At 46.6% G+C, this 26,289-nt stretch overlaps 1 protein-coding gene across 1 annotated transcript; it reads left to right on the plus strand.

The window, feature by feature from the left end:
- The first annotated feature begins 1,538 nt into the window (after nt 1-1,538).
- Nucleotides 1,539-21,517, plus strand: Epb42 (erythrocyte membrane protein band 4.2). Its single transcript, XM_038331533.1, has 13 exons — nt 1,539-1,669; nt 5,515-5,700; nt 6,630-6,863; nt 8,342-8,460; nt 9,583-9,687; nt 11,095-11,272; nt 11,719-11,857; nt 12,153-12,256; nt 12,972-13,214; nt 14,164-14,463; nt 17,179-17,339; nt 18,673-18,806; nt 21,245-21,517. The coding sequence occupies exons 1-13, from the start codon at nt 1,660-1,662 to the stop codon at nt 21,405-21,407; spliced, it is 2,076 nt and encodes a 691-aa protein (XP_038187461.1). The 5' UTR covers nt 1,539-1,659; the 3' UTR covers nt 21,408-21,517.
- The last annotated feature ends 4,772 nt before the right edge of the window (nt 21,518-26,289 follow it).

Genomic DNA, 26,289 nt, shown 5'->3' on the forward strand with positions numbered 1-26,289 from the left:
CTCTGGGAGAGCATTCAGTGCTCTAAACGACAGAGCCACCACTCCAGCCCCTACCGTTATAGTTTGGATCCATCTGGAATTCATTTATGTGGTCTAACAGGAAGTCAAGTTCATGGCAAACTAATGTCCCCAAACCACGTGCTAATGAATCTTTTTTCCTTCACCAATTCAAAGTACAACCTTTAGTACATTTAATGAGTATATTTCTAAGTTATAGAGATTATTGTGTTTTAATAGCTAGGAACCCTAATCATAGGTCATTACTGCTTTAGAAGTTTCCTTTTGAAACTTGGAGTCAGCTTACCTCTAGTTTCAAAGGAAAAGTGTTTTGATGTTCTTGCTGGCGCTGCATTAACCTTAAGCTCAGCCTAGGAAGTCTGGCCTCTTAAAGATGCTGAGGCCTCCTGTCCAGGAGCGTGACCTACACTTTTATCTGTTCAATCTTCTTTTCATCCTTCAGTAGTTTCTCTCACAGCCTTTACACATTCCTCAGGTTTATTTCTGAATATTTCATCTTTCATTGTTGTTAAGAACTATATGTCAGGGCTTTAATTATGTTTACAACTGCTTACTAACTACAGGTATGGAGATTACTGCATTGGCTTCAATAATGCTGGTGCTAGCCAGATCCTAGCCAATTTTTATCATTATCTTTAGATTTGTGTTTTCTAGGTAAAAATTAAATAATGACAAATTAACTTCTTCAATTCTTAGGGGGAAAGTATTATTTGGGGGTAGGTGGCAGCAGTTTCTTCTTTTTTATTTATTTATTTTGCATCACAATATTCTTCAAGCAGATAACAGTTAAATGTTTTAAAGGTGTGAATAGCAGAAGCATCTTCCTGTCCCACCCTGGCTTCTCAGTCCACAGGAAGCAGAGCTTATGCAGTCTGTTCTGTGTCCTTCCACGGGCACGGGCATCTCACACACACCAGGTGCCCCTAAGTGTGCCCCTGAACACACACTGAGAAGTCCAGGCAAAGGGCCAGAAAGCCAAGGAGGCAGACAGGCCGTCCTCTCCTGTGTCGTTATCCTTAATTACAAAACAAGGAGGAAGTAGAAAGGCTAGAGCTGAGGCCCAAACCATTCTAAACCTTCTCTGGTTGGCTGTTCCCGACCAGGTCGTCTTGGAAGAGCCAGGGCCCTGGCTTCTGCATTTTCTTTTTCAACACACTATTTCCTTATCTCTTCCAAACAGATGGGTTACAGACATTCATGCGGTAAGTGGCTCTCAGAATTTTCTTAGGACCAGAGATTCAGAGGGGGATGCAGTCCCACAGCTTGCGACTGCATCTAGAGTCGGTCAGATGACATCTCCAGGGGGTCTTGAGGTCGTGGAAGAATCGGGGTCTTCCAAGAAGCTCTCACTCCAGCCTGGCAGACAGAACCTTGCCTATGCCTTCTGGCTAAGAGAGATCATGGGGGAAACGGGGTCACTCCCAGCAGCTGGTCTGGGAGATAGCAGCAAGAAGGGAGTAGCAGACAAGAAACCTGTCAGAAGGCTCACAGAGGAGCAAGAGAATTTGCTTTTTACAAACCAACGGGAGTGTTCCATCTTTTCAGTGTGAAGAGAGATTTGGAGAGAGAGCCCAGAGCCCAGAGGCAACAAGTCAAGGCCAACATTTCCTGTGTGCAAGGGGATCTGAGTAGCCTGTGGCCATGGGACAAGGTATGCTAAGCCAATTCCTGGCTGTTAGGGCAGTCATCAAGACGTTTTTTTATTAAAGGAAACAGGCTTGGTGATGGAGATGACAGTAGCATGTGTAAGGTGTGATGGGTAGAGAGGGAGGAGGTGGTGGTGTGAATAGGGGTGGGTGGTTGTATGGTAATTTTAATTATAATGATGATAGTGGAATGGTGAGGGTGATTATCACAAATTTATATTCATAGCCCAAGACCAACATAATGTAAATGGTTACCACTCTCTAGGCTGTGATACAAATGTGATACACCTGGTAAGCTGGCCAGTTTTCATGTCAGCTCTGTAAAGTTTTTCTGGCCTCTCCACCGACGCAATTATCCAAATCAGACCAAATCAAACCGAATTAGAAAAAGCCCAGGTCTAATGGATGCCAGCGCTCCCGGGAAGGAGAACTGGAGAGACCACATGTTTGTTTTCTGGGGGCAGCTTAAATAGCCTGTGAGGGTGGTCTTGACCCTCTCTGCGGAGGGGACTCCGTTTTGGCGGGCTTTCTCGGAGGTGGAGTCTGGACTGTAGCAACTCCCAGGGGAGGGGACTTGAAATGGAACTTTGCACTCGAACATTTCAAAATGATTGTCAGGGGCTGAGGTGACACTTCCAACCAAACAAGCTCGCCGGGTGGTGGTGGCACACGCCTTTAATCCCAGCACTCGGGAGGCAGAGGTAGGCGGATCTCTGTGAGTTCGAGACCAGCCTGGTCTACAAGAGCTAGTTCTAGGACAGGCTCCAAAGCTACAGGTTCTAAAGCTGCAGAGAAACCCTGTCTCGAAAAACAAACAAACAAACAAACAAGCTCGACACAGGCTAGAGCCATTTTGGAAGAGGAGACTTCAACAGAAAAAATATCCCCACCAGATTGGGGGTGGGCAGGCAAGTGTTCCATCATCTCAACTGATGATTGATGTGGGAGGGTGGTGCTATCCCTAGGCAGGTGGTCCCGAATAGTATAAGGTAGGCTAAGCAAGCCAGTAACCGGCACTCCTCCACAGCTTCTGCTTCAGTCCCTGCCTCCAGGTTCCGGTCCTGACTTCTCTGGATGATGGACACCCACTGTAAGATGAAATAAGCCCTTTCTTCCCCAACACACAATAGGACATAAAATAAAGATGTCTGGGAAATCTTGAGGCTGTCATACCCTCCAAGTCTAAGATGAGAGAAGGGATGGTAGGAGTCACTGAACAGTATAATGAGAAGAGACAATTATGAAGCAATCAAACAGACTAAGGAGTGTAGAAACTCTGGGGGCTTCTGAGGTGAGTGTCTGTGTAGAGGAAGCCTGAGCCCCGGGCACCTCCAAGAAACCCTTCTTATGGCTGACCCCATGTTCTTGTCCTGCCATCGAGGGAGCACATATTAACTAGGAAATGAACTGTGTTCAGCATACTGCTGAGCGGAAGATGCAGAACTAGAATAGGCACAGTCCCTTAGCAGGCTCCCAGCAGGGATGTGGGCAGAGAACAGTGGGTGATGCCTACAAAATGGGGCGAGTTATTTAGGGAAACAGAGTACTGTGGAAGCTGTAGACTGAGCTCCTGCTGGAGAAGTCGGCCAAGGCTTTAGAGACCATGCCTTTATGTATTGAAAGGTGAGGATGCACCTTTTGGGTAAAAAGAAGTCAGGAAGCCTTCCAGATATAACCAGAGTTCAGAGGATTCTGAAGGATGGCTCTTGCCAGGATTCAGTGGTTATTATGTAGGCCCAGTATACCTGGGCTCAAATCGTGTGGCAGCTCACCCTTCCACCACCCAGTTCAATCCAGCCATCCCATAGAAGATGGGCTCAATCTGGGCCCCAGAACCAGTGTGCAGAGAGGAGTCATTGCTGACTTCTGCCATGGTTGTTGCTCGCTTTACAAATCCCAGCCTAGCTGAAGCTATTTTTCTCTACTGCCATGACCTGAACACCTCACTAGTAGGTGAGAGAGAGACACAATGCAAAGGGCACAGGGGTACCAGGACCAGCAGTGCAGGGAGGTTTTACATCTTCAGAGTCAATATGCCAGTTCTTTCCCTCAGTATTATGTCATTGTACATCATCATATATAATAACATCATCACTCCATCAAGGAACACAAGCTCTTTCCCCACTGTTCCCTCTGCTCTTGCGCCCTTAGCCACGAAGTTTGGTGACTGAAGTGGGAGTCTCCGGCACTTGTCAATACATGTCCTGGAGCCCAAAGGGCTGAGTGTCAGGATCAGATCATTCCTTGAAGCAGATCAAATCTTAGTCTATACTTGCAAGCAAAGGCCACAGCTCCTCCCACCCAGCAGCTGAGCCCATGAAAATACTACAAGCTATTGTTTGATGTGGAGGCTCCCAGTGGAGATTCATATATACATGGATAATTAAACTTTAATTTTTTGGTCTTGTTCTTTTAAGGTTGCTAAGCATTTTGATTTTTAGAGATTTTATTTGTTTATATTTTATGTTTATGAGTGTTTTGCCTGCATGTATGCATGTGTACCTCTGGAGACCAGAAGAGGGCATTGACCATTCTGGACCTGGAGCTATAGACAGTTGTAAGTTGCCATGTGGATGCTGTTATCAAACCCAGGTCCTCCGGAAGTACAGTCAGTGGTCTCAATCACTGAGCCATCTCTCCAGCCCCTGTTGAGCATTAAAAAAAATTCCTTGTTCCTAGTTTTTTGCTCTCTCTGTAAAATAAAGATTGAGAGTCTGTCATAGTAACTGAGGTCATCTGCTTCCAAGTGGCATGAGACAGTGAGAATACACATTATCTCAGGGGAGCTCATTCTATTCTCAGCCTCACTCTTGCTGTCTTTAAGACAAGAGAATTTGATTCACTGATCTCCACACCAGCCCCACTATTATCTGATTGCAAGAAGAAGAAGAAGAAGAAGAAGAAGAAGAAGAAGAAGAAGAAGAAGAAGAAGAAGAAGAAGAAGAAGAAGAAGAAGAAGAAGGTGGAACTAGAAATGCAACTCAGTTGGTAGAGCGCTGGCCTAGTAGGCACAAACTCCATGTTCAATCCCAGCACTGTGCAAAACACACATGTAACCCCAGCACTTGGAAGGTGCATGCAGGAGGATCACAGGTTTAAGGTCATCCTCAGCTGGACAGCAAGTTCGCGACCAGCCTGGGATACACCGGGCCCTGTCTTCAAAAACGAGGGCATGAAGAATGTGCAAAATTCTGGATTTTATTTATTGTTTAGATTTGGAACCAGAAACTAATGTTAACATTTAATGGGCTTTAATAAGTGACATTAGGCTAATGTAAAAGTAATACAAACACCTAGGTATGTACATGTATAACATCATTCATTTCCCATAACTTTACAAAGAAGGAGGATTAGTCTGAGAAGAAAACTGAAGTTCAGAAGAGTTGCTTGCTTGAGGTTGTGCAGCTGACAAGAAATCTGAGCCCCAATGGATGGAACTAGAAAGCATTATTTTGAGTGAGGTAACCCAGACACAGAAAAACAATTATCACATGTACTCACTCATAGGTGGTTTTTAATCATAAAGCAAAGAAAGCCAGCCTACAAACCACAATCCCAGAGAACCTAGACAACAATGCGGACACTAAGAGAGACTCACATAGATCTAATCCACATGGGAAGTAGAAAAAGACAAGATCTCCTGAGTAAATTGGGAGCATGGGGACCTTGTGGGAGGATTGAAGTGGGGAGGGGAGAGGCAGGAAGGGGAGCAAAGAAAAATGTAGAGCTCAATAAAGATAAAAAAAGAAAAGAAAAGAAAAGAAATCTGAGCCCCACTCTTGGAAGGGGCTTTTGATTCGTGTAGTTACTTGTATCTCATATCCATGACTTCCCTTTTTTTCCACAACAGCTCTGGGTATCAAGAGCTGTGACTTAAAGGCAGCAGAAAACAATGAGGAGCATCACACCAAAGCCCTCAGCTCCCGGCGCCTGGTTTTGAGGAGGGGACAGTCCTTCACTATCACCCTGAACTTCCGTGCCCCAGTCCACAAATTTCTGAGTGCCCTGAAGAAAGTGGCTCTCGTGGCACAAACTGGTATGTGGAGCTGACTCGGGGATGTGGAGGGATTCCCTTTCCACCAGTGGAGTCGACTCAGGGATGTGGAGGGATTCCCTTTCCACCAGTGGAGCCGACTTGGGGTTGTGGAGGGATTCCCTCCCCACCAGCCTCTCAGAAGACCAAGGTGCGGGTGGTCCATGCTGTAGCTGGGCCTTAAGCTGCCCTGCTCCACAGAGGGGGCTGTTGTGAGGATGTACACGATGATATGCGTCAGGAATTCTGTTACTATGATTCCAAAGTGCTCAGCAGCAGTACCACTAAGAGCTGTAGGAAAGGCTGATGGGGTCTGATTCTGGCTACATATAGCATCTAGTCTGTGCTAATTGCTGAAATCTGTATTATGCATCAGTGATCGAATCAAGAACTTTAAGTGCAGTTTCTAATTTGGTCCCTGCACAGGCCCTCCAGGTCCCCAGATTCTGCTTCCTTAGAATCAGCCAACCATGATGGGACACACCTGGTTAAAGACTGTCAAGTAGTCTTTCCCTTGTCATCATCAACTCTTAAAACATACAGCAAAGGGATTATTTACACAGCATTCATGTTGTATAAGTATTCATAAGTAATCAAAAGATTATTTAAAGTATACAAGAAAATGCAAAGCTATGGTGTATTATATAACGAGACATAGACATCCTTGGATTTTGGTATTGCTGGAGATCCTGGAACCAATACCCCTGGATCGGAGGGATGGTAGTATCATTATTACACTGATTTTGTAAACTGTGACCCTTTGATAAATGTAGGTCTATAAGCACCAAGAGCCTGTGTTCCCCCATCATCCTCGGCCTCTTTCCTTCTCCAAAACTAATTGGCGCCTCCTCCATCTTTGTAATACCTTGACTTATTACTCTGAGCTGTGACCTGAAAGTCCAAATGACCAACTTATTACTGTGCAATTTTAGGAGAGCATCCTTCCAAGGCCAACAAGACTCAAGCCATATTCCCAATTTCCTCTTTGGGGGACCAAAAAGGATGGAGTGCAGCAGTGGAAGAAAGAAGTGCCCAGAACTGGACCATCTCCGTGACCACACCCGTGGATGCTGTCATTGGCCACTACTCACTCCTGCTTCAGGTTTTAGGCAGGAAACAATACCCCCTGGGCCAATTCACACTGCTTTTTAATCCCTGGAATAGAGGTAAACTTGAACCTCAGCTAGACTGAACTGCACAGGGTGGAGGGAAGCGGAGCTAAGGCTATAGCTCTAAGAGGGAGCACCTGCCCTAGGCTCTGTGGGCAATACCAGCATTAATTCCAGCAGGTGCCTCCTTAGGGTCCTGTCTTGCTATCTCTGGGACTTCATGTTAGAAGTATACTCTTGTCTTACTACCAAAGTTGGTGCCAGCTCAGGCTATTTTGGATTCATTGAAATCAAAGTTCTACCCTTTACTGTAGCAGCTCAGTCGTTAAGAGTGCTCGTTGCACAATCATGAGAATGAAGGCTTAGTCCCAGACCATACATAATGAGCCACATTTCTAACAAGTGCCTGTAAAGCCATTTCTAAGAGATCCAGTGTGCTCTTCCGGCCTCTGAACGCATAGGCACCAGAGCATCCTCGTGTATGTAAACTCAGACATCATACATTGGAGAGCCATTGGCTCTGCTCATCTGAGAGATGATCAAGAGAGGTTCAGATGGACCAGGTGTAGTAGCACATGCCTTTAATCCCAGCACATAGGAAGCAAAGAAAGAATTGGGAGCCTAGGCAACTCTAATGCTTAGTGTTTTCACAGCCTAGAAGCTCTCTTGATGTTCTTTTAATGAGCCCAGGACCCCATGCTGTCTCCTACTTCCTAAAGTGAACAACGGTTTCTAAAAGATATCTAGGGTATCTTTGAGCAAAGGCTCAGTGAGTAAAAGCAATTGCTGAACAAGCCTGATGATTTGAGTTCGCATCCCCAGAATCCAAGGGAAAACCCAATGCAATGTGCTTATAGGAAGACCAGAGCCAGAGAAAGGAGAATTTCCAGAAGCTTGTAGATCAGTTAGCCTGCCTTACACAGTGCAGAAGAGACCCTGTCTCAAACAAGGTGGATATCTGGAATTGACACTCCAAAGTTGTTCTCTGACCTATGGTCTCTTCATGACACACAGCCTCACCCTTGGATAAGGGAGATGGAGGAGGCACTAGGAAGGGACTGTGGTCGCCCTGGGCCCAGAGGACATTCCCCCACAGAATCCCCATGCTCCTCCCCACCCTGTCCCCCGTGATCACTCTGCTTAACCTGTGTTTAACCTCTGTGTTTTTCTTGCTTTTTCCCCTGCCACACCCTTTTGTTGTGACAAGTCTTCTAGGAAAGACTCAACCAGCACTGGGAGGCTCCCTAGGATGGTCCTGGTTTCTTTTGAGAGCCAGTAGGGCTCTCGTTTACAATCTTCTGGAAACCACTAGGCTTTTGAAAATTGTCTTGTTCCTGGCCACACCTTGACTGACATAGGGTGTCTGGGCTCCTGAGAAAGCACTGAGAAGGACCCTCCTGAGTCTTCACTGGGCCCAGAGACGCAAGAAAAGGCTAAAATCAAACCCAGCCTGAGCTGGGAGGGCAGAAGCCTAGGCATGGAGGACAGACCTGGCCCTCAACCTCTCCTTCTTGCTAACCTCTGTTTCTTGCCAGATGATGCCGTGTTTCTTCAGAATGAGGCTCAACGCACTGAATACTTACTGAACCAAAATGGCTTTATCTATCTGGGCACGGCTGACTGCATTCAGGAGGAGCCCTGGGACTTTGGTCAGGTAAAATAGGACCCTCTAGACGATAAGAGGAACTCTGCCTATCTCATACCTCAACACTCAGGCTGAGCAAGGTTAGCAGGTGTAAAAGCCCTTCAGCAAGAATTATTTCTTGCTGGACGGTGGTGGTGCACGCCTTTAATCTCAGCATTTGGGAGGCAGAGTCAGGTGAATCTCTGTGAGTTTGAGGCTAGCTTGGTCTACAGAGCGAGTTTCAAGACAGGCTCTAAAGCTACAGAGAAAATCGTTTCTTTAGCCCATTTCAGTTTTGTGGTGCCTCTGTTTCTTTTGGACCACATTATACCACTCTCCAGAGCATTCTGTTAAAGCACCTCTGCCCACAGAATAGAGACCCGTGCCCTGGCCTGACAACCAGGCAGCCAGGCCACCACTTTCCTTCCCAGCAGCCACCCCATGTTCTGACTCAAGGACATGTAGGCTGAGTAACTCCTCTGCTTGGACTAGCTTCCTTCTCTTTCCCCTTAGAATATTACTTCCCCAGTCTTAGAACCTTCTGGAAGATTCCCCAATTCCTTAAATTCAGAGAAGTTGTTCCATCGTGCCATCTGCTGCCTCTCCTAGAGTCTAAGCTACATTGCAATGTTACCTGAGGTGCCATATCCCAACCAGGGGCTCCTCCAGAGTGGGAGCTAACTGGAGTCTTCCACACCTTTCTCAATGCCCGTACAAACATTAGCTATTCACTCAGTAGAGATTAATGAAAGTCAGTGAATTGAACTGACACAATACTGATAGTGGCACACGCCTTAAATCCCAGCACTTGGAAGGCATAGCCAGGCAGACTTCTGTGAGTTCAAAGTTAGTTTGGTCTACACAGTTAGACACTATTTCAAGAAAAATAAGTAAATAAAATGGCCCAATACCAATCTTTATGAGATCACACCCTAGTAGGAAATTAAGGTCATAGAACAAAAGAGCAGGTGTTGGGGACACACTGGGTGGTCCAGGGAGAAGATGGGAGAACCAGAACACCATAGTGGGTGTTGAGGCAGGTGAGTGAAACGTTAAGACCCAGGTTTAGGAGAGGAACAAGGTAACAGAACTGTCCTGTGGGATCATGCCTGGCCTGGGAACCCTTCATCTTATCCCACATTGTCCCTACAGTTTGAGAGCGATGTCATGGACCTCAGTCTGGACTTATTGAGTGTGGACAAGCAAGTGGAGAAGTGGAGCCAGCCTGCACATGTGGCCTGTGTGGTGGGCACCTTGGTGAGCATGAGGCTGGGGGACCAGAGGGAGAGGAGATGAGACTAGAGTACTCTGATGGAGGGGCTCACCTTCATGGCTCTGGAAGCTCGCAGAGCACAAATAGTTCCCCTCTCCCAGGGTGTGGGAGACGGTCCTCAGAGAAGAGAAGGATAAGGCAAGAGAGTGAGAGATAGGTTCACCGAAGAGAAAAGCCAGGAGGGAGGAACCTGGCTTGGCTTCAGTCTGACTGCTCTCACTCCTAGCCCCGCCCTGAAGACAGAGTCCTAGGTAGGAAGATGTGCCCTGTCCTTCTCAGGGCTTGCTGCTATGGTGATCCAAAGGTCTTGTTTTATCTCTAAGTGTTCCTAAGAATATGCAGACCATAGAGGTGGCTTGGTGTTTCCTATATGTCTTAGTTAGGGCTAATATTGCTGTTATAAAACATTATGACTAATGACTAAGTAAGTTGGGGAGGAAAGGGTTTATTATGGCATACATATCCTGAGTCCACAGAGGAGAGCTATGCAGAAACTCAGAGAACAGGAACCTGGAGGCAGGAGTTGATGCAGAGACCATGGAGGGGTTCTCTTTACAGGCTCGCTCCTCATGGTTTGCATGGTCTGCTTTCTTATAGAACTCAGGACCATCAGCCCAGGGATGGCACCACCCACCATGGGCTGGTCCCTCCCTCATCAATCAATCACTGATTATGAACATGCCCTGTGGGCGGCTGGAGAGATGCCTCAATGGTTAAGAGAACTGGCTGTTCTTCCAGAGGTCCTGAGTTCTATTCCCAGCAATCACATGGCGGCTCACAACCATCTGCAATGAGATCTGGCTCCCTCTTCTAGCCTGCAGGCATACATGCAGACAGAACACTGTATACATAATAAATAAAAATCTTCTGTTAAAAAAAGAAAGAACATGCCCTACAGGCTTGCCTACAGTCAAATCTTATGGAGATATTTTCTTAATTGGAGTTCCCTTCTCTCAGATGACTCTGGCTTATATCAAGTTAACATAAAACTATCTAGTACACCACACCCATAAAATTCTCTCTGAGAAGTAATACATTCCCCATTTCCTCTTATATCTCTTGGTCTCCCTCTAAAAGGCAGGATGGGGGTCAAGTCTATTCTATGAGAAAAAAGAGGCTTGAGACAATGGCCTCCGGGACCCAAGCAAACAACACTGAATTGGGGCAGAGGAAGCTGAGGGCCAGCAGCTCCACCCCGTGGCAGAAGCTGGAGAATGACTTAGACAACTAGGGCTGGGTTTGAGATTATAAAGCAGCGAGGGTATAGGCTGGAGCCTCCAGCATGCTGGTTTGACAAACTCCAGGGATTGAGTCACATGCTTGGCAAGCGGCAACGAACACTCCTTGCTGGCTCAGGACTCCCACTAACGACCACACATCTGCCCCAACAGCTGCATGCTCTCAGGAAGAAGAGTGTCCTGCCTATTTCACAGACCCACGCTGCCCAGGAAGGGACCTTACTGTACAAGCGACGGGGCAGTGTGCCCGTACTGCGGCAGTGGCTCACCGGCCAAGGACGACCTGTGTATGAAAGTCAGGCCTGGGTGTTCACTGCTGTTGCTTGCACAGGTACAGGGCAGGCAACACACAGGTCAGTCTTCCGGGCTGCTGCGGTGTCTGGCCTGCATCTTGAGATGTCCCTTGGCGTCCCATGTGGGGAGGACAGCTCCTAAAGCAGGCACTGCCTCCTCTCCACAGCCTTCCCCTACCTGTTTCCCCTGTTTCTTCTCTTTTCCCTCAGCAAATTGGAGCTCATTTACAAACTCTGCTCCAAACTTACTTTCTCCCCTGAAACACCCTCACCTGTCCCTCATAGAACAAGCCTCGGTGTTCCTGAGTCTCCCCGGGCTCTATGTTCCTGTGCTATGTAATTTGTGTGCCATTTACCAGCCTTCATCCATGCGGTTCAGACTCCTCCTCGTCCCACAGTGTCGCCTGACATTTAAGACAGATCCTGTCCAGCCTTGTACTTTTCTGACCCTCGTTCCCTGATAGTTTATGCCTCTTTCATGCAGTGCTACGTTGCCTGGGAATCCCAGCACGCGTCGTTACCACATTTCCTTCAGCCCAGGGTACCCGTGGGAGCCTGCTGGTGGATGAATACTACAATGAGGAGGGGCTCCAGAATGGAGAAGGACAGATGGGCCGTATCTGGTGAGAAGCCTAAAGGAGAAAGGGTTCCAAAGGGCCAACCAAGTTCCATGTGGACCCGCTTGCTTGGAGAGCCCTGAGCTAACAGCAGAGCATAGGTTTGGGATTCTTATAGGAGGTGCTGAGGGTCAGTGATGGGGTGTACCCCTTCTAGGAGAATCATATTTCTTTCTATGCAGTGCCCTCCCATCCCTATGGCAATGACTCTCTAAAGTCACGTTTCTAGATTCTCTTCCATATGCCCTTTTTCCCCCACTTGAAGTTTTTGTTTTTGTTTTTTTGTCTTTGCTACTTTTAGGATCTTCCAAACTTCTGTAGAATGCTGGATGAACAGACCTGATTTGTCCCAGGGTTATGACGGATGGCAGATTCTGCACCCAAAAGCTCCTAACGGAGTTGGAGGTAAATCCCAAGAATGGGCCCAGGACCAACCAGGGCTGCAAGAGCTGAAGAGGTCCCTTGAACAGGATCCAGGATCAGCATGTGGTCCAAAGAGGGTCTTCATCCTCTAAAACAAGACAGGTCATGATGATGGCCAGATGATGCCAAGAGGCTCAAGGGGGTAAAGATGTCCACTACCCCATCACAGATTGCATGAACACTAGGCCAACTCCAAGCCATGGGCAAGGGAATGCCATCTCAATGAAGAGGAAAGTGTCTTAAGATAGCTATGGGTATTCTGGAGCAGGGTCTGGCAGGGTGAGACTTATCTGTGTGTGGCTGAAAGGGGCCACACAGAGCAAGCCTAGAGAGGGAAACTTCAAGCAACCCAAGAATGTGGCGCCTCCTTGCCCTGGAACAAAACGGTCAGAGCGTGGCACATAAAAAGCAATCAAGGCAGCCTGCTCATAGCCAATTAGTATTATGGCTGTGCATCAATTATGTTCCTCTGAGGTCCTTCCTGTCCAGTTGCTGGTACAGGTTAGGACCTAAGAGTATTTTCATTGTATAATTGAGTCATCTGTGATACTGTCTTAGAAAGCCTGTCTACTTCCTACCTCTGACCTTGATCTTGGAGAAGGAAAAATAATGTATGGGAAAAGAAACGACACAATGAACTCTAAACGGAGCAGGGGTCTAAGTCTTTCTTCTGCTCATCTGCCTTTCTCTCCCTCAGCCCTAGGATCCTGCAGTCTGGTCCCAGTCAGGGCAGTCAAGGAGGGGGAACTGCAGCTGGATCCAGCGGTATTAGATCTTTTTGCTGCGGTAAATGCCAGGTGTGTGGTCTGGAAGTGCTGTGAAGATGGGACCCTGGAACTGACCCAGTCCAGCAAAAAGAATGTGGGTGATAGCATCAGCACCAAGGTCGTGGGCAGTGACCGCTGCGAAGACGTCACCCAGAACTACAAGTATCCTGAAGGTACTGACCAGCAGAGGGAAGGGGCCTACTCAGACAAATGCAGGCCAGAAAGAGTCTGTCAAATAAAAGGAGGGTTTGCAGCCCTTGCTGACGCAACTGCCAGTTTGGATCAGTCGGTTCTGCCTGTAGGAGGCGGAGGTGTCGGATGAACCACAGTGTTCTTGGCTTCTGTTCTTGAGATATCAGTCCCTAACCCCAGCCAGTCCTGATAACCAAAACTGTCTTCATTTATTTTCAAATGTTCTCGGGGGGGGGGGTGTCAAAATTACCCCCAGTTGAGACTGTTGTTATGAAACAAAGCACTAAATACCAAACTAAGCACCAATCCCTGTCTAAGAAGACCTTCAGGACCAAGGGAGAGGATGTTACTCCTCTCTTCCTCCCTTCCAAGATCCCCAACTCTTTCTCTCTTAGCGTTTTTGTCTGTCAGTCCAAATCTGGAGGCCTGTAACTCCCTGGAACCTTCCCCTTCACAACACTGTCCTTGCCTGACTCTGTCTTCTGCGCTCTTTCCCACGACCTCATTAATTAAGGGGCTTCCTTACCACTTGCCTATAGGACGGCAACCCCCTGGGTCTGGTCTCTCCATCACAGGTCCATTTTCTATTTTAGTTCCGAGAATGAATGTTCTAAGACATGAATGTCTTTGTCTTGAGTGAGGACTCAAGACCATCCCATGGCTCCTTTGCCCTAAGTCGCTTAAGTCCTCACGTCCCTTCACACATGAAGAGTCAATTTCTTGCAAAAATGTCTCCAGCAACAGCATTGACTTGTCGAAAGACTTGTTTTCCTTATGCAAAGGCAAATTCAAAGCCAGAGACATTTGCAAAGTCGTTTAGGATCTTGGTATCTGGGAGGAAGAGGTACATAAAATTTTAATCCTACACTTTTACCAGAAAGATCTGTACCTGCTGGGTTAGAGGTCTGTTTTGTCTCTTCTATTCTTCAGGGTCCCCTGAAGAAAAAGAGGTCCTGGAAAGAGTCCAGAAAGAAAGAAGGAAACGCTGGAAAGAGAAAGGCATGTGTCCACCGAGTCCTGAGCCTGTTGACCCTCTGTACCTGTTCTTGGACACACCTAGCTCTCTCCCTTTGAGAGGGAATGGCCAAGTCTCAGTGACCCTGATTAACCCCACCGACCAGGAGAAGGAGGTTCACCTGGTGATTAGGGCCCAGGCTGTGTACTACAATGGAGTCTTTGCTACTGATCTCTGGAGGCAGAAGGAGTCCTTCAGGCTTCGAACCAACCAAGGTAACTCTCACTGACTCTGGCACACCCCTGGTTTTATCTTGGGCTCCACCCACAGGTCTCTAGAGATGGCTTTTAGCCCGTTGGTACTCACACTCTCTCATTCATTCATTCAACACATTTGTAATTGTCATTTGGCCTGATAAGTAAACCAACTCATCCCGGCAGGGAGATTTGAGGAGGCCAGCAGAACTAAGGACAGGAAAGCACTCACCCAGGCTGGGGCAATCTCTTCCCAGATGATTCATAGCAGGCCCTTTTGAAGAATGACGGAGAATCTGGACAGAAAAACACATTAGGCATTTCAGACAGAGGGAAGACGTTACAAGGTTCCTTCTCTTCCTTAGACACTTGTTTAATTGGCCTGAAATGAGGTCAGCACAGAGAGTTTTCAGAAATGCTATGCTTTTTAGGGTTAAGATTCCCTGAAGTCATTCTTAAATTTGGTCACACACTGGAGTCACCTGGGGAAGCTCTATGCCTGTGCTACACTCCAGGCACTTAGGGAAAAATAATAACTTCACAGTAGACACAATCAGGATTTACAAAACTCTTGAAGAGCCGGGTCATGGTGGCACATGCCTTTAATCCCAGTACTCAGGAGGCAGAGGCAGACAGATCTCTGTGAGTTCAAGGCCAGTCTGGTCTACAAGAGCTAGTTCCAGGACAGCTAGGGCTATTACACAGAGAAAACCTGTCTCAAAAAGCCAACCAAACAAACAACTCCTGAAGCAATCTCTCTGCACAGGCAAGCTTCAGGAGCAAGGAGAGAGCTCCTCTACAGGACTGCAGCAGCCTTCTGCCTGTCCTGAGTCTCCAGTCTTCCCATCGCTGTGCCTTGACTAAGCCTAGCACAAATTAGCATGAGAGCTAGTCATGCCTCAGATTGTGAACAGTCTTGTGCATCACACTCAGGAGCCTGAGTTTTGTTGTCTAGGAAACGGGGAGCTAGTAAAGAGTTCTCACCAGTGGCATCATTGTAATCAGAAGCCCATTTTAAGAAGAAAGACCTTTTGGCAACATGGAACGGAGGGGTCACAGCCCAGCAGTTTTCTTAACCTTGGCTGCACACTGAAACACCTGGGGGATAATCCTAAAACTGAGCCTTGTTGCCAGCCTCTGAGCTAATTGCCTTGGGGTGTGGCCTGGGCTTGGGACTGACTACCAAGGATTCTTACATGCAGCCAATATAAAAAACCAGTAGGTTAAAGTGGGGTGGGGAGGAGGCTTAGTAGCAGTTGAAATCCAGAAACTAAAGCCAGGCTAACCTGGAAGCACTCAGAAATAAGACACCAAGTGGATAGGAAAAATGGGACTCACGAATGTGGTTGTCTATCTGTGTTTGGGGTGAGTTACCAGGAGAGGAGAAATGCAACTCTTGGGAGAAAGATGAATCGAGCTATCGCATGCTTTGTTAAAAGCCCACCAGACATCCAAGTATTCAGAAAGCCAGCAGGCAGCAGAGAACTTAAACACAGAGTTCAAGATTTAGTCCATTTTGGAGAGCAGGCATAGAAATCCCAGGACAGAGGGAGTGCCCCAAAACCCAGTGCTGGGGGACAGCCTGTAAGAGGCCAGGGTAAGGATAGAGCTGCGGTCACACCAGCACCTCGTAATGTGTGGAACACTTTGAGGGGAGGGGTGGAATGAGGGAGACAGAATTCTGAGTCTGAGGGGACAGGAACACTCAGCAAGGCTGGCAGAGAGGTCATGAGATGTCCAGGTTGAAGACCATGGGCTGGGAAAATGACCTGTCTGAGGGGCAATGATGAAGGCTGGCTTCCAGGGGTTCAGATGAATTGAACTCAGAAGTGACACAGGGCAATTCTTCCTAAAGCATGTTGGGGAAAAGGAGAGGCTAAGTGGAGAGTTACCAGGGACAACTGGTAGAGAGATGGCGGTGTGATTCTTTGGTTTGTTTTGAAGATGGATCTGCTTAGATGCTGAGGTAAATAGTCATCATAAAAGCTGAAACACCGGGAGAGGTGCTAAAGATGACAGCATAGACTCTGGGCAAACAACCAATCGGGATGACTATAACTCAGCATTTACTGAGCACTTAATATTTGCCAGAGATGGTGATGAACGCATTATATGCTTAATCTCATGATTCTCACAACTTTATGAGGCGAGTATCATTCTTAGTCAGCAGAGGAAACTGAGGCACAGACAGGTTAAATGATTTGCCTGAGGTTACACAGCTCATCAGCAGGGGATGATGGTGGAACACATTTAAAAAGCACAAGGGGATAGCACACCCCTGGGGGGAGGTCTGTTTGCAGGTTGAGAATGGGAACTAGAGCTTGAGAGAGTCCTACTTGTTAATGTTTCTGTGAAAAAGGCAGAAGGGGAGAAGGGGCGGGAACCGTGTAAGCATGTATTCAGCAACTGCGACATGGTGAGTTTTGAGACGAGCACTTCACTCGAAGTGTGCCGCATAACGCAAGTCACCCCACCATTTTTAGGCACCATGCCATGGCTTGTTCTAGTTCGCAGGAGCTTTTCTAAGACCCCAGTGAGGCAGTCTTCTTGGGAGCGTTGGCAGAGATGAGCATGATGGGACAGGGATCTTGGATAAGTGTGGGGTAGCCGTAGGGAATGCAGCATCGTTCTGACCTCAGTGAGACCCTAAGTCCTCTGTCATGGGTGGGGCTATGATTTGATTCTGGCGTGCATGCACTCCGTGCTTTGTACTGACTTGCCTGTTGTATGTTGCAGTGCTGAAAATATCCACCAACCTGTCCTTCTCCAATTTTAAGCAAGACCCACCGGAGAACAGCTTCGTCAGAGTCACAGCCATGGCAACACACTCTCCCACCAGCCTCAGCCGCTTTGCTCAGGAAGATGTAGCCATTGGTAGACCGAATCTTATCATCGAGGTGGGCACTCCTCCTTTACTCAATTACTCCTAGCTGCTGCCAGGCCAGGCTGTTGGGTGGAGAAGTTAGGGGAAGGATTAGGAGGCGTGGCCTTGTTAGAGAAGGTGTGTCACTAGGGGTGGGCTCATCACAGTCTCACTCTTTTGTATTGCGACCCATTGATTTATAACCAGGACCATTTATGCGGCCATGCATTTCAAACTATCCATTGGTGCCTGGTGGGCTCACCAGTAGGTAGACAACTGAAAACGACTGTCCCTTCTGCAGAATCTATCAGTAGCCAGTAGTTCAGCAGGGTAGGTAGTGTCTGATGAGCCTCTTCCAGCTCCATGATTGGCTGCTGGCAAGCCCAGTCTTGTGCAATTTCAACGCAGGTAACTGCAGCTGCTATGACGTGTCTGACATGGCTGTCTTGTCCTGAAGATAGCATTTCCCAGCCAATTTCCTTAGCTTTCAGCTCTTACATTCCTTCCATCCCCTCTTCTGTAAGGTCCTTTGAACCTTAGAGCAGGTGATATAAATGTCCTGCGTAGGGCCAAGCATTCAGCCATCACTTATTCTGAACACCTTGACAGCCATGAGTCCCTGCACTGTTTTGACAGTGTTGGCGGGACAACAGAAGCTTTGCCTTGTGCCCTTTATCTCAATACAATGTTCATGAGGTGAAACTGTACTTGTGACTCAGATAACGGATTCCTAGAGAGCAAGATACCCAATATCATAAAGCACAGGTCTAAAATGTTATCGCCCTTCTTTTTTACAAGTCTACCAAGGCTCAAGTGGGTAAGACCTGGTCTTCACTTTCAAGACGCTCTAATTAGATAAAGTAGATACAGCATCTGTCTTCTGTGTAAGCGTAGGAAGAAAAAAAAAACTATTTCAACTGTTGGGTTTGGGCATAGCTTCATGAAAGAAATAACACTCATGCTGAATCTTGAAAAATGGGTTTACTTTTAGTTGTACATTTGGGGAAGGTCATTAAAGACTGAAGACTGGTCAAAGAAGCACGAATGAAAGGAGTCCTAGGGGTGTCATTTAGTCAAGGACGGAGAGGTTGGAGAGGTGGATAGGGGACAGACACTACAGGAATCAGTCTAAGCTGACTTCCAAAGACAGTGCAAATGTCTCCAAGACTCCAAAACAAAGAAAGGGGCTGCAGAAGCCATGTGTGATGTGACAATGGAGAGTGCACTTGCAGAAAGATTGGAGGAAGGGCAAAGAAGCCTCCTGAGCAGTCTGGGTCAGCGTGGCAGAGACGAGAGGAGTTTGAGGGCATGCATAGCAGAGGAAGGCATGCCTGTGGCCTTTCTCCACATGCTGTGTCTTCCTACAGATGCCAGAGCGAGCAGAACAGTACCAGCCTCTCACTGTCACAGTCCGTATGAAGAACTCCTTAGACTGCCCCATGCAGGACTGCATCATCTCCATCCTTGGAAGGGGACTCATTCATAGAGAGAAGCGATATAGGTAAGAGATTGTAAGCGGTAGCCAGTCTTTCTCTGTCCTGCCAGCCAGGTCCCGAATAACAACACCAAGACTTCTTATTCATTATACAAACTAATTAGTTAATTAGCTTAGACTTGTCTCACTAGCTCTTATTATTAAATTAAGCTACTTTTTTTTTGGTTTTTTTGAGACAGAGTTTCTCTGTGGCTTTGGAGCCTGTCCTGGAATTAGCTCTTGTAGACCAGGCTGGCCTCGAACTACAGAGATCCGTCTGCCTCTGCCTCCTGAGTGCTGGGATTAAAGGCGTGCACCACCACTGCCCAGCAAATTATGCTACTTTTATTCATCTACATCTTACCATGTGGCTTTTAACCTTTCTTTCATTCTGTATGTCCAACTTCCTCCATGTCTCATTGGCATCTCTTCTGTGCCTCAATTATCTCCTACTTCCTCTCTCTGTCTGAAAATCCCACCTATACCTCCTGCCTAACTATTGGTTATTCACAACTCCTTATTAAGCCAATCACAGCAATATATCTTAATACAGTGTACAAAGATCCCACAACAGTAAACTTCTTATCCCACTGAAAGATCTCAACTGGTTTGAACTCATTAACTTAAAAACAATAATCTATCATTTTGCCATATCTCTGAAGACAGAGCATATCCCCAGAAGTTGAATTAAAGCTACGAAATGGCCTATCTCATTCTGGAACCACCCAATCAACAGAAAGAGGGGATATTGGAGATTGTGAGGGCACCACATAACCCCCACCACCTTACCTGTCCTGATATTCAGAAAGAGCCTGGGTATTACTGGTGAAGAAGGAAGGATAGATCTGGTACCAAGGAACATACAGATAGGACATACTGTCTCTCAGTGTAATGAAGAATTATACTCTGCTAATCTCCACCACAACGTACAATTTGATTTAATTCCTTTCATTTCTATTCCTTTCACTTCCCTCCATGTCCTTTTGTGTATGGATCTTAAGCAATGTGCAATGCCTACTGTTGCTTCATTAACTTATATAGCTGTTATGTCTAATTGTCCTTCTCATCAATTTGTAAAGTCTATCTCTTCAGCTACATAATACTCCATTGTACACATTTACCACTTCCTACTGCTCCATGATGACAGGCAACAAATACTGATGTCTGATGTCAAACTCTCTTCACATCTCCAATTCTGTTCCGCTTTGTTGACAGCAACACACTTCTTTCTCTTGGGCTTGTTCCACTCCCTGTTAGCAGCTCTCCTCGGTAGATTCTATGGCTCTGGCATCTCCAACATCTTGGGGTCTCCAAAGCCATCCAGGTTTCAACTTCACAGCTTTACGCAATGGCCTTTCTAGTCCCCCATGCAGGGACACCTTGCCACACACCTGGCCTCAATAGCATTCCCTAATTGTGGAGAAAGATTCCATAACCCCTTTCCTGTATCCTTGACTCTAAAGCCAGAACCATGTGGCTGAAGCTGAGTTCCGCTGCTTGCTGGGGCTGGAACACGATCCTCTCAATCACATGTTCACCAGCTTTCTGTCCTCCCCTGCCTTAGCTTGGCTGTCCTTGAACTTGCTCTGAAGAACAGGCTGGCCTCAAATTCAAGAGGTCACCAGCCTTTCCCAAGCTGGGATAAAAGATGTGTCCCACCACACCCAACTCTAAGCTTTTCTTTAGTTCCTTTTCACAAAATGGAAGCTTAGCTGAGTGAGATCTTGCCCTGAGGTCATCACTCCCTTTATTCCATTTCTTAATCTGTCTCTGTCTTTGCCTACTTTTGTGGTTCTTGCCATCACTGTCGCTGTTTTTAGGAGTTCCTGGATATTCTGGATCCTTCTAGGTCGTTCTAGGCGTAGCAAGCATCCTCTCTCATTTTGCCTACAGCACCCCTAGCTGCACACGATTTAAAGGCAACACTGAGGTTCCCTGGTACAGCATCATGAAACTCAGTCATTCTTGCCGATAGAATGAGAGGAGGACCCATCAAAGTTTAACTAGACTCTATGATCTTCCAGACCAGTTGTGAAGCAAAGTTTCTCAAAAAAAAAAAAAAAAAATCCCAAACATTTCTTAGTTACTGGAAGGTCCACAGTAGACCAGGAAGGTCGGGCACCAGCTTGCTGACACACTGGCAGCCTCTCACTATGCCTGTGGCACCCACTATGCCAGGAAGAAATCTAAAGCTACAGCTTTGGCAAACACACTGCCAGAATTATTACCAAAAGGTGAGCCAGACTAAATCACAGACACAGAAAGGAGCAGCCGATGCAGATGACAGGCCTCAGCACACTTCCGTCCTGAGGTCTCCTTGTCCCCTATCGCTTATGATTACTTCCGGCTCCCCAGCGATGTACTGAGATTTCCATATCCTCACGCCCCATATCTTCAAGTCAGGAAGGAGGCCAGCAGAGCCATGACCCTGGAAGAGAATTAACACCTTTCTTCTTTTCCTTCAGGTTGGGTTCCGTGTGGCCAGGGAGCTCCCTGTGTACTCAGTTCCAGTTCATACCGACGCATCTGGGGCTCCAGAGACTCACTGTGGAAGTAGACTGTGACGTGTTCCAGAACCTGACAGGCTACGGAAGTGTCCTGGTGGTGGCTCCCCAAGTGTCTGTTTAAACCCCAAACTACCTTCTAAAGCCAGACATGCTCTGGAGGGAAACTCTGCTGTCAGACAAATGGGTCTGCACTAAGGCTGAGCAGAATAGTGACCAAAAACCAAGTTAGACTCACAGAAACCAAAATCCATTTTTGTTATGCCAACCTAAGGCAGTCAAAAGAACTGTCTTAGAATAAACCACTGTGCATTAGTGACAAAACAAGCCTTGAAAAGGCTCTCACATAACTTTTCTTTCTTCTTCTTCTTCTTTTTTTTTGTTTGTTTTTGTTTTTTAGAGACAGGGTTTCTCTGTAGCTTTGCAGCCCGTCCTGGAAACTAGCTCTTGTAGACCAGGCTGGCCTTGAACTCACAAAGATCTGCCTGCCTCTGCTGAGATTAAAGGCGTGCGCCACCACCGCCTGGCTCAGATAACTTTTCAAAGTGCAATTAGATGTTTTGAGTGCCTTTCTGGAGTAACTCAGATTTGAGGAGTTCATATGTTTCACACGATTTTGTTGCTCATTAATTCATATATCCATTAACTTATAGGAATGAAAGACCCTAATGTTTAAATCACTCTATTTCTGGTGACATAGGACAATATTGGCTAGACATAGAATTTTTAGGTAATTCTAAAATTACATTAATTAATACTATCCCTGCAGTGGGGTGTGGTGTGTAACCTGAATTAGGGTCCCCACACACACCACAGGTCTCCACCACCTCTGAGTCCAGTGTTCTTCCTTCTCTGCCTATACCTCCCTGCCTGCCATTGTGATTGTTTCTGGGGTAATCAGCAATGACAGTTACTGAGGTTTTAGTCTATTTCAATTTGGAATTGTGTTGGTTGCATCCAGCTCAGTGGCTGTACCTTAAGCAACTGCTGTCCCAACTGGCAAATGCAACTCTGCAGCTATCAGCAGCAGTTCAGCTGAGCAGGCTGCAGTCAGGCAGAATTCTGTTCCTGCAGGAACCGGCTCTATCACAACTGCTAAAGGAGACTCTGTGTGTGTGTGTGTGTGTGTGTGTGTGTATGTGTGTGGCGGTGGGGGGGCGTTCAAGACAGGGTTTCTCTGTAGCTTTGAAACCTGTCCTAGAACTCACTCTGTAGACCAGACTGGCCTCGAACTCACAGAGATCCGCCTGCCTCTGCCTCCCGAGTGCTAGGATTAAAGGTTGCGCTAAAGGAAACTGTATCTAAATCTCTATCCTTCTGTAGAACTCAGGATTCAAAGGTTCAGGTGAAATCCTGCTAGCTCTCTGGCTAAATAGCAAGTAGCTAACCTCTCCTTGCTTGTGTCTTGGGGGGAGGAGGGGAAAGAGCTGTCTGGCTCAATCCACACTAAAGAATCCTTGCTACACGTGGCTTTTTCCTACCACTTCCTGTCAGCTAGTTGCTGACTCAGGTTCCTGACCCCAGATTAATTTTACCTAATCAAACATATGTAACATGTCTTTGCATTGTTAACAAAAGCAGCAGGAACAAATGTAACACACCTTTACACAATTAAAATAATATTCCACAACAGAACTGAGATTCTTTAAGCAATCAAACACTAAGACGAGGTTTCTGTGACAGATCAGACTGTGTTGTTTTGAGGACTGTTGAAGGACTTTGGAACTTTGGGCTAGAACAGTCATTGCCTGTTGAGAGCTCAGTGGGCTGTTCTGCGGGAGCTTGGCAGACAACAGAAGCCTGGTCTGCTATGTCTTATATTTGTGATTGCCTTAGTCAGTGTTCTATTGCTGTAAAGAGACACCACGATCATGACACTCTTTTTTGTCTGGTTGGTTTTGTTCATTTTTTAAATTTAGCTTTATTTTACGTGCACTGGTGTGAAGGTATCAGATCCTCTGGAACTGAAGTAAGCTGCCATGTAGCTGCTGGGAATTGAACCTGGACCCTTTGGAAGAGCAGCCAGTGTTCTTAACCACTGGGCCATCTCTCCAGCCTTGATTATGATAATTCTTATAAGGAAAGCACTTCATTGGGGCTGGCTTACAGGTTCAGAGGGTTATTCCATTATCATCATGGAGGGGAAGCATGGCGCCATGCAGGCAGACACACTGGAAAAGTAGCTGAGAGGTCTATGTCTGGATCCACAGGCAACAGAGGGAGTGGCGCTAGGCCTAGTTTGAGCATCTGAAACCTCAAAGCCCACCCCCAGTGACACACGTCCTCCAACAAGGCCATACCTCCTAACAGGGCCACTACCTACAATCTTATGGCGGTTATTTCCATTCAAACACCACAGTGATATTCATTAATCTGATCTCTTGGGAATAAATAACAAAACGAAAGGTTGTGACTTAACAGTGGTGTGTTTGTGTGTCAAGTGGATAAGAGGTCAGTTGTTCCAGCTAGTTTCATGTCAGCTTGACAGAAGCTAGAGTTATCTGAATAGAGGAGCCTCAACTAAGAAAATGCCTTCATAAGATTTGGCTAGGACATTTTTAATTAGTGATTTATTGGGAGGAGACTCAGTCCACTGTGGATGGTACCATCCTTGAGATGATGGTCCTGGATTATATAAGAAGGAAGGCTGACCAAGCCATGACGAACAAGCCAGTAAGCAGCACCCTCAATGGCCTTTGCATCAGCTCCTGCCTCCAGGTTCCTGTCCTGTGTGAGTTCCTATTCTGACTTCCTTCTCTGATGGGCTACAGTGTGGAAGTATAAGCCAAATAAAACCTTTTCTCCCCAACTTGCTTTTGGTAACAGTGTTTCATCAGAGCAAGAGGAAACCCTAACTAATATCCCCTCTGAAGCTGTAAGCAAGCCCCCTTCTCTAAGTTGTCTTGGTGTTGGTGTCTCTTCACAGCAAGAGAACTAAGACAACGCTCAATACCAAAATCTTTTGAGGCACAGAGTAACCAGAATAACATTCAGAAAGACTTACTGGTAAATAATAGAGCACTAAGAGGGCTTTGTGGTTATCTCTATGTATGTAAAACTTGGTATTTTCATTTTAAATGCACTTCTGAGCAGACACAGACCTTCAGGTCTATCAACCTAAATGAAAACAACATTCTTGTCTCAACAGACTGCATTTCTGGTAGAACAAAACTTGGGAATTGGTCAGAAACTGCATTTGGGTGACCAGGAGAGGTAGAAGAAACTCAAGACAGTAGAGTCACAGAGACCAGAGAAATAAGATGAGGATTTTTTTTCTGTGAAGCCTGTTGATGAGTAAACCCCACCAGAAAAATGCCCTGAGGGTCTCTGAGCCCATGGGGTCCCACTGCTGATCTCAGACTGAAGGAAAATTTTAGCCAAAGCAAGCTAGATTACAGGGGTGTAAAGCCAAGATTTCCACAATCCCCCTTTACTACTATTGCCAAGAGGATCAAGCAAATGGACGCAGGATAAGGAGAAAAGCTTGGAAGAGGCTCAATACATGCTGCCTGAACCTACCAACGGAGGACAGCACCACAACCCATAGACACAGCTCTAGAGAGGGGGTAGGGGACCTTAAGCTTGAGAAAGCTACAACACTCACCATCCTCTGCCCCCTCCTATTATTCCATAAAGCCAGGGACTCCTGAAACCCTGGGAAATGTGTATAGCAGAATGTGGTCATGATGTAACAACAGGATTTGAACAACACCCCCCCCCCCCAAACTACATGGCCTGTGGAGACAGCAGACGGAAGGGCCATTTGCAACCAGAATCCTGAAGAAAGGCACAGAGGTGTGCCAGCATCTGAGACTCCACCCCTAAGCACAAGACTGGATCAGCATCTGTAACTGAGGTATTCAGTCAGACTGGGAGAGAACAAGGGTCAAATGGAGGAACTCCCAGGGCCAAGACAGGTTTCTTGTAACTGGGGAAAGGACACCGAGAGATGAAACGGAGTCTGGTTATCAGTCAGGACAGTTCTCATAGCTTATATTAACACCTAGATCTCTCTCCTCCCTGCATCTATTCTCCTATTTAATACTGAATGTCAATTTAGCATGCTAACTTGTTTCTCCTCTGTTATTGCCCTGGGTCACTTTTTCCTTCTCCTTACTCTTTCCTTTTTTATTTTCTTATCCCAAAGCAGATTGAACTGATTTGCAGGGTCTCTATTGCCCAGTCTCCTGAGAGAGGAAACTGTTCTATATTGTGTGAGTGTATATCTTTACCTGTCTTTTCAGTCTACCTTCAGCCAAAATTCCCTTCCCCAACCCTTATGTTCCTACAGTACCCAATCTACCCAATACTAATCTTAGTCTTAGCCACCGCCTTCTTCTTCCTCCTCCTCCTTTTTGAGGTAGGGTTTCTCTGTGTATCTCTGTTCTAGAACTCACTTTGTAGATCAGGCTGGCCTCAAACTCAGAGATCCACCTGCCTCTGCCTCCCTGAGTGCTGGATTAAAGGCGTGCGGCACCACTGCCCAGCTAGCCTTTTTCTTCTCTTTTCCATTCATATCCACATAACTGTGGTGGTTTGAATGAAAATGGTCCCATGGGCTCATAGGGAGCAGCACTATTAGGAGGTATAGTCTTGTTAGAGTAGGTGTAGCCTTGCTGTAGGAAGTGCTTTGCAAGGGAGCAGACTTTGAATTCTCTAATGCTCAAGTCAGGTCTACTGTAGCATCCAGTGTCACATTCACTTCCTCTGGCCTATGGGTCCAGATGTAGAACTCTCTGCTCTCTCTCCAGCCCCAACTAAGTGTTTTCCTTTATATGAGTTGCCTTGGGCCTGGTGTGGTGGCACATGCCTTTAATTCCAGCATTCCAGAAGCAGGAAGATCTCTGTGAGTTCAAGACTAGCCTGGTCTACAGAATGAGTTCTAGGACAGCCAGATCTATGACACAGAGAAATCCTGTCTTGATGGTATCTTTTTACAGCAATAGAAACCCTAACTAAGACACTAACCTACTACCATATGCAGTACTAACCACTGCGCAATGTCT

This window comes from Arvicola amphibius, chromosome 5 (genome assembly GCF_903992535.2).
Source record: "Arvicola amphibius chromosome 5, mArvAmp1.2, whole genome shotgun sequence".
Taxonomy (NCBI): Eukaryota; Metazoa; Chordata; class Mammalia; order Rodentia; family Cricetidae; genus Arvicola; species Arvicola amphibius.